Source organism: Bufo bufo, chromosome 8 (assembly GCF_905171765.1).
Source record: "Bufo bufo chromosome 8, aBufBuf1.1, whole genome shotgun sequence".
Lineage (NCBI taxonomy): Eukaryota > Metazoa > Chordata > Amphibia > Anura > Bufonidae > Bufo > Bufo bufo.
Window position 1 is genome coordinate 50,745,911 of NC_053396.1, and position 9,110 is coordinate 50,755,020.

Here is a 9,110-nt window from a genome sequence, read left to right on the forward strand (position 1 = left end):
CAGGGAAATTAGCCTTTTTAATATTCAGTGTCCTTGCTCTGCCTGACAGAGTTTGCTTCATATAGTTCAGGGGGAATATAATTATATTGTGATTACTATTACCTAGTGTTTCTCGAATAGTAACGTCCCTTTCACATGAGCGAGTTTTCCGCGCGGGTGCAATGCGTGACGTGAACGCATTGCACCCGCACTGAATCCGGACCCATTATTTTAAATGGGTCTGTGTACATGAGCGGTGGTTTTCACGCATCACTTTTGCGTTGCGTGAAAATCGCACCATGTTCTATATTCAGCATGTTCTATAACGCGATCGCAAACAAAACTGAATGGCTTTGTTTGTGAAATTGCACAGTTTTCATTGAATGCATCCACAACGCATCCGGACATAATCCAGACACGCTCGTCTGCAAGGGGCCTAACAGTTCCCATGAGCTCTGCATTGTTAGAAATTTCCAGATCCCCTAGTGGTAGTGTTAAGTGAATTGAAGCATCCGAAATGTATTTCGATCCGTTTAGGAAAAATTCTATTCACATCGAATCCGAATTTCCTCGAGCTTCATGGAATCAAAACATTTTTTTTCTATAATGGCGGCTACACATTTTACAAAGTGAAAGTAAGAAGCCCCAAAACGCGGGATCACCGATAATTCTGTGCAGCCAGCCAATCCACAGATAGCCATCCCCTGTGATATCTCAGCCCTTTAACCCGTACATATACAGCGCTGTAGCGATAGGCAAACATGGCTGGCAGGTCTCTGCTGTTTGAAACAGCAGAGACCTGCCGCTAATTACCGTGACCGGAAATAATGCTGATCGCGGTAATTAAAGCCTTTAGATACCGTGATCAAGAGGTAGTTGCTTTTAATGCTGCAAGTCTCACTGTTGAGACACACAGCATTTATGCTGCAATTCTTATTTTGACCACCAGATGGCAAACCAACATAAGAAATGAGCAATTGACAGTAATAAACTCATTGTAAAAATACATGATGGTTCAAAATTAAAAATTAAAAAACAGATTTTATAGGCTCATATATGAGCTTTAAAATCTTTGCAAAAAAATAAAAAATATATATACAAAATGTGAAAAATATAAAAGTTTAAATCACCCCCCCTTTTCCGTATAATAAAAAAATAAATATCTAAATAACAAAAAATATAAATATAAACACAACACATTGGTATCACGTGACCAAAAACCAACCAAATAAAAATATTTTTCCAATATGACGAATGGCGTAATAGAAAAAGGGGTCAAAATGGCCAATTTGCCATTTTTTCATTGCTTCTTCTCTTACCCAAATTTTTTTTATAAACTGTGATCAAGAAGTCACACACTCCAAAATGGTAGGAATAAAAAGTACAGATTGTCCCGCAAAAAATGAGCCCCATATACAGATTAGAGACACAACTAGCAAAAGTTATATGGTTATGTAAAAAATAAAAAAAGTTTACATCTATTTTTACATCGTTGTAATCGAGCTGACCCAGAGAATGAAGGGCATGGGTCACTTTTTGCCGCAAACGAAACGTAGTGGGAACAGAACTCGTAAAATGGTGGAAACATTTAGTTTTTTTTCCAATTCCACCCCATTTGGAATTTTTTTTACTGCTTCCGACTACATTGTATGCCATAATGGTGGCATTAGAAAGTACAACTTGTCCCGCAAAAAATAAGCTATGTGAACGGAAATGGCTCAAGGAAGAAAAATGAAAACGCAAAAATGGAAAAAAATAAAAACTCCGGTAGTGAAAGGGTTAACAGCCCCCTCCCGCACGGTCTCTACCATTTCACTGTGGGCATAGAGAGAGACGTGGAAGCGCTGTTGCGTTAGGGACAGTAGTGCTGACGACCTGTAGAAAAAGAGAATACTGAATTGCCAGCGTGAAAGGGATAGTGCGGGGACTGTAATCTGAAGCTCAAGGGATCCATAGGAGACAGTGCAGTGTGAATCAATCGCGGTGTAGGACACAGAACTATCTAATTGAACAGTCTCCACAGTGATTAATAGAAAAACAATTCCATTGGGTCCTGATTCCCAAATTGGGGTGAATAACCTGTCTACTTCTACTGTCATTGGGGTATCCACCTTGTTTCCTAGAAAAGCAAATCTATAAGGCCTTGATTCTCAAATTGGGGTGAATAAACTGTCTTGTTCTATATATTGTATGAGACCTGCCTGTCACAGTAACTGTTTCACCACCAGAAAGGACCAGCTATGCATGTTGCAATGCACAGTGATGTACACCGAGATGCCTGCAGGCTGGGATATAGCTGATTTAATGCACTTTGTGAAAAATTCATTCGGAACGAAGCAAATTCGTCAAAGCGTCTGAATCAAATTTTTCTAAACTTTGCTAGTAGGATCCCACTGTCCATAAGTTAAGGCATTTTCTCCCCTTTGCAGTTGAGTCAGAACTATGACCCCAGTCAATGTCTGAGAAGTTAAAGGGTTTCTGTCACCCCACCAAAGTGATTTTTTTTTTTTTGGGCTAGTTAAATTAGTTATATAGCGATATCTGAAAATATAATAGTGTTCCTTACTTTGATCCAGCAGTTTAGTCAAAAAACAAAGTTTTATCCTATGCAAATTCGGTCTCTACCAGCAAGTAGGGCGTCTACTTGCTGGTAGCTGCTGCAGAAAGCCGCCCCCTCCTCTTGTTGATTGACAGGGCCAGCCGGGATCTCCTCCTCCGGCCAGCCCTGTCGGCGTTTCAAAAATCGCGCGCCTGTGTTCATTCAGCGCAGGCGCTCTGAGATGAGGAGGCTCGTCTCCTCAGAACTCCCTCAGTGCGCCTGCGCCGATGACGTCTTCTATTTCGATGATGTCATCGGCGCAGGCGCACTGAGGGAGCTCTGAGGAGACGAGCCTCCTCATCTCAGAGCGCCTGCGCAGATTCAACACGGGCGCGCGATTTTTGAAATGCCGACAGGGCTGGCCGGAGGAGGAGATCCCGGCTGGCCCTGTCAATCAACAAGAGGAGGGGGCGGATTTCTGCAGCAGCTACCAGCAAGTAGACGCCCTACTTGCTGGTAGAGACCGAATTTGCATAGGATAAAACTTTGTTTTTTGACTAAACTGCTGGATCAAAGTAAGGAACACTATTATATTTTCAGATATCGCTATATAACTAATTTAACTAGCCCAAAAAAAAAAAAACACTTTAGTGGGGTGACAGAAGCCCTTTAAAATCTCCCATTATGAGCACTGTACCAGCTTGTGCCGCCCGCTATTTAGTTATGCAGTTGCGTTTCTATCTCCTCTGTGATGTTAGGGGGTCTATAGATTACACCAAGTATTATTTTTACAGTGTTTATATCCCTTAGAACTTCCACCCATAAGGTTTCCACATCCTCACCATCCTCACCCACAATTGCCTCTTTACACTCGCCTTCAGATCTCTCCTCACATACAGGCACACGCCACCACCTTTTCTATTGACCCTGTCTCTAAATAGTGTAAAACCCTGAATATTTTTTTTCTGTTCTTCTGACAGATCAGAAGAATGGAAACGAAATGCTGTTGTGAACGTGGCCTTACAGGTTTTACTGAATCTTTTCCAACAACATATATATCAGGGCCGCATTCTGTGGTGACAGGTCCTCTTCTCGCTTTACAAGCGTATTGCTGTAGGTAACGCTTTGCCTTGTGCTTTCTGCACACTCCTCCACTATTGATGTGCTTTAAAAAGCAAGGGGAGAATTTTTCATTTGCGGTGGTTTTGGTGTCAGTTTTAAAGGGAACCTGTCACCTGGAGTTTGTGTATAGAGCTGAGGACATGGGTTGCTAGATGGCCACTAGCACATCCACAATACCCAGTCCCCATAGCTCTGTGTGCTTTTATTGTGTAAAAAAAACGATTTCATACATATGCAAATTAGGGTCCATTCACACGTCCGCAATTTCGTTCCGATGTGCTGCCCGGACATGAAATTGCGGATCAGCACTTCCGGGTCCGCACTTCCGTTCCGCCAAAAAATAGAACATGTCCTATTCTTGTCCGCAATTGCAAAATGCATAATACTTATTGAATTTGTCTGCAAATGAAATTAAAAGTGTAATTTTAATGTTTAGGGTAACACAATGAACATTTAGGAACGCTCAGTGAGGGTAGCATCGTAGAGGTGACGGGTTCCCTTCAAGTCTGTATTTGTGTGGTTGCGCCAAATTTATGAAATGGCGCATAATAATTATAATGATATATTGGGCACAACTGCCATGTGGGGTACGCCTATGTCTGTAGACGTACACCTGGGGGCTGCCTGGTGTGGAGAAGCAACTTTTTAAAAAAGTCGCACATCATAAATGAGACTTTAAGGTGTTCCAATCTGAAATCCTGACCCACTTTTCACTCTACTTCTAAAAGTGGCGAGGATCATCAAATGTCACACAAATATGCGCCAGATGTCGCCCGCGGGCATCGTTCGCCAGGCGTAGCAGACTTGATAAATGTCCCCCCAAGCCGTTAGTTCCATAGTCAGAAGAACCATTGCTTTCACTTGCAGTGGTCCAGAGTCCTTTTGGGTTTGGCTGCTGTGTTTCTACAAATGATCCAAATCCCTTACATACCAGTTTAGGGTTTGTCTAGTATACTATAGTCTAACAAAATGCATGATAAAATATGATTTGAAAAATATGAATTTTGTCACGTTCTTCCAATGTATACAATTCTGGATGGAGGGGGCACTGAATATAACAGTCGGATACAATCATGAGTCCATTATAGAGCTGCCATATTTGAACGGCAGTATGCAGTGACTCCATCACTACAGAAGATGGCAAGCAATGATAAAACAATATTCCGGAATATTATACTGCCGAGGACAGAACATCAATAAAGCATGGGGCATCATTCCGATGGTCTGGTGTACACTGGATCCCATTTACAGGTTTGACACCTGTCACCAGTGGACACATCGGTGGGGAAGAAGACATGCTGGCATCTGCCCATGATGGTGATGAGGGTATGATTGCTGATGTCTGCCTTATTTATGGCTCTTCCATAGACTCTCACAGACAGGTGAAATCTGCCATGATCCACAATGAAAGGGATCGAAATCCAGTTCATATTAGACATTTCTGTCAGGGCTTAACAATTCTAAATTCCTGTAACCCGGGCGATCCGGTATCGGCTAAATGGATGCTCATAATGGTTTCCATGTCAATGTTCATAGGAAGACAGGCGATACTAATGTATATACAGTCTGGACATGTACTTCTATATCCCAGCAGCAAGACATGACGCAATGCTAAAAAAAGGAAGATTTCTGCAAAAATAACTAGAAGTGGTGACTGTCAGCACTGCATATTGCCCTGGTCCTCGGAAGTCTCACATGCCCCCTGCCATCAGAATATAGCATGGGAGGGCAGCCCTGCACCCACCTACCTGGTTGTGAAGCAGGTGCAGTCCCACGAGCTGCTGGTGGTCACTGCAGGAGGTCTGACGAGCCCCCCATCCGTGCAGCCATCTCTGCCTCTCACCCCGAGCACACAGCCGCCGCCTCCTCCTCTTTCCTCATCACACTGACTGAGGCAATGATTCTGCATTGCTCAACTACAGAGATGTCGCCGCTCCCCTCCCCCGTAGTGTCGCCGCAGCGCCCTGTCACTCAGCCGGTATTATTCTCGGCTCTGGGATGAGGCTGCGGGCATTGCACCGTCTGCAGCCGGGGCACGGGGACGACTGGCACCGGGCACCGCTCTGCTGCAGGCTGCCCTTCTGCAATGTGCTCGAAATCGACACGTAGAAAACGGCAAATGACTTCCTCTTCCATTGGGCATTGATGTTCAGTCATGGGAGCCTCCATGTACATAGATAGAGATAGACAGGAGAGGGCCAGACAGGTAGGTAGAGAAATAGGAAATACATAGATAGATAAATAGATAGATATTGGATAGACATAGATATGAGGTAGATACATATCAGATAGCTAGATTGATGGACACATAGATGCTCCGAATTATTGATTGCAGTTTTGAGCCATATCATTTGCAAGCAGGAGCATAAAATACATCTAATATCTACAGAACCTATAGAGACATAAGACCACATTGTCCATCTGACATACCGGCGACTGGCGGTGGCCAATGGGCACATCCTGTGGATAGGGGATAGAATGCTTCTTCAATCAAAACCTGAGCAAAGACAGGGAAGGTGTTAAAATAAAAGACGTAATAATAATCCTTTCAATCTGCCACTGCTCTGCCACTTTACGGGGGTGTTCAATAAGTTATCCACCTGAATGTGAAAAAAACATTTCTGAGAAAATTGAACTTACTACTTTTCAATGTGCAGTACGCAGCCCTGCAGGGTATTGCGATGGTGAGGTCACGGTTACTAGGCAAACGAGGGTTGCTCTTGGTTACTCACAGTTTATAGGGAGACCCTGGGCAGGCCTACAGCAGTGATGGAGAGGCTGGCACAGGAGTCCTCTGGGGCACTCTCAATGTATAGGGACCAGGCCGGTGGTAAGTGAGGTGCCCTGGGTGTAGCAGGTTTAATGTGCCGGTGGCAAGTCCCTTTAAGTTTGTGACGCCCGTGCCGGTAACGGTGGCACACCGATTGATAATAGGAATAATTGAGGAACACGATGTTGTGGTGAACCAGAACTTCCTTTTACTGGAAACAATTAACTATTTACAGTCTTTTGGTAAAGTTCCATATGTCACAGTAGCAGTCACAAGCAGGCTTATATAAATTGGCAGGCACAATGTTCTTGCAAGATACTCAGAGGGTTAACACACTTACAGTTCAGGCTGCACTTTTCCTCAGAAAATCCTGTGCACTATTCCTCAGAAATCCTGTCTGTCTTTATCCCAAGGCCCGTATGCCCTATTGTTGGCTTTATCCTTGGTTAGGGAAACTTCCTCAGGTATATATCCTTGCTTTCTCTTTATGAACCCTTCTGCCCTTCAGCTCTCTTGTCTGGCTGGAATACTGGCTTGGCTCTGCTATGTCATGGGAACTGGGTTTCTCTCAGGAGGCAGCTTCTTCTCCTGGTGCTAACTAGGAGCCTGGACTGTCTAGCTGCATGTCAGAGCCTGCACCTCAGCTTCCCTCTGGCTAAAGTATCCTCTTGCTCCTGACTCTACACATCCTTTCCTGGACAGGACCTGACTATATATCTTAGGGGTTCCCTAGCTCCCTCTACCATCTAGGAGGTGGAACTACACCCTGACAGGCCTGATACTCAGATAACAGGGAAGATACACATTAAAATGTAATGTAAAACACAGTGCCACTGTTCCACAGGTGGGGGAGAACTACGTGACCCAATTGACCCTTGTGTAGTGCCCACATTTACCTAGTGGGACACTACAAATGTAATCCCCCCTGACTTCAACACAATTATTCCACTTTGCCTCCAGTGATGGGATGCCCTCACAAGAGAAGGAGCAGGGGCATTGTTAGCTAAAACATTTGGGCTTGGGCACCGGATGTTTTGTCTCGGGCTGCGAATGTACTGCCTGCCACATAGATACACCTGTATTGTCCTCCTGAGGACGGCAATACAATTGAATCTAATGCACTAGAAGAGCTGAAGGACCTGTGATGACATGAAATGTTTTTTTACAGTAGCAATTGATTTATGAAGTTATTATGCAAAGTCTCGTGAGACTTCGCGAAGTAATAAATTCGGCTTATAGGAGCCAATATAGTCTAATACTGTACAGAGCGCTCGTTCCCTACAGTATTCAAACAAAGTATTATGCGAATCAACTTCGGATGTTTCATCTGAAGTCAATTCACTTATCCCTAGTCACCATCATGTGACCAGTACAGGAGAGGATGGCCTCCGCAGTGAAGAGAAGTCCTGGGGAAGAAGCTGTGATGAGGTCTGCTACAGGTCGCCCCTGGACTGAATGTTGGAGTGGGCTGAGGGAGGGAGTGATGTTATTTATATGGGACTGTGTGTTGGAGGTGGGTGGGGAGGGGGCGATGTTATTTACATGGGACTGTATGTTGATGGTGGCTCTGGGAGGCAGTGATGTTATTTACATGGAACTGAATGTTGAGGGGTGATGTTTACATAGGATTGCATTTTGGAGGTGGCTGGGAGGGGGTGATATGCTGGTGTGCTGCTGTATAGCAAGTATAGTAAAATGTGGTGTGCAGAAGAAGGAAGGGGGAGGGCGACTTAGAGAATTGGGCCATATTCATTGGGGCTTGGGCCCTGGATCTTTTGAGACCCTAATAAGGCCCCTGAGAAGGAGACTTCTTGCTGCTGCAGGAACCCTGTTACCACCTCTTTGACTGCATTATCATCAGGAAATTCAGGAAAGTAAACACTGGGAGCCAGGTCTGGACTGTAGGGTGGGTGGTTAAGCTCCATGTGTCACAGGTTAAGGGAAAGGGAAAACACCAAATACACACAACAACGAAAGGACAACAATCTAGGCCTCTAAAACTAAGGAAGAGGGATGGTGATCTCCTAGTAATCCCTAGGCCTTTCCCTAACTCCTGCCAGTATGAGCAGATCCTGAAGGTGGAAATACCCATACGCAGGATACCTAAAGCTCTGCTTAAACTGACGAGCCCTAGAATAAGGAGCAGGAGACGAGACTGCTGGTTCCTCCCCAGATGAAGGAACCCGCGTCTCCCTGAGGCCTAGGAAAAACACACTCCAGAGAAAGACAAACTGTGAAGGCATAAGTACTTCGCTTTAGAGAAGTATGGAGAAGCAGGAGATCAAATGCAACCAAGCTCTAGCAACTCCTAGCAGAAAGTATCAAACGCATGCTTAGCAGTGTGAGGCGGACCTATATAGAGCCTCATCACTGATAACGAGTGGCACCTGAGAAGAGGTGAGATCCTGCCAAACAACAACAGAGAGACCTGTCAGATAGCCTAACGTGCAGCAAGTCTTTTCACCTCTCTCAGAGGAGGGACCGTGACACCAGGTAACCACATTCCCTAATAGCAGCTTGTGATTTGCAAGACTTGTGAGCTGGTGCATTGTCGTGAAGCAGCAACACACCTGCAGACAACTTCCCACGGCGTTTCTCTTTGATTGCCTCACATAATGCCTTCATTGTTGACACGTAGGTGTCTCCAGTAATTGCTGTCTTGTGTGGCATGAATTCTAGTAATAAAATGCCTTCTGTATC

The 9,110-nt window shown here is 44.6% G+C and overlaps 1 protein-coding gene across 3 annotated transcripts in view; it reads right to left on the minus strand.

The window, feature by feature from the left end:
• The window catches only part of DGKK (diacylglycerol kinase kappa), a 345,826-nt gene extending 340,261 nt beyond the window's left edge, over positions 1–5,565 (minus strand). For all 3 annotated transcript variants that reach the window (XM_040405534.1, XM_040405535.1, XM_040405533.1), the window contains exon 1: positions 5,389–5,565. In XM_040405534.1, the coding sequence (XP_040261468.1) occupies positions 5,389–5,549 (161 nt within the window). In that variant the 5' untranslated portion in view covers positions 5,550–5,565. The remainder of the gene's footprint in view (positions 1–5,388) is intronic.
• Between the last annotated feature and the right edge of the window lie 3,545 nt (positions 5,566–9,110).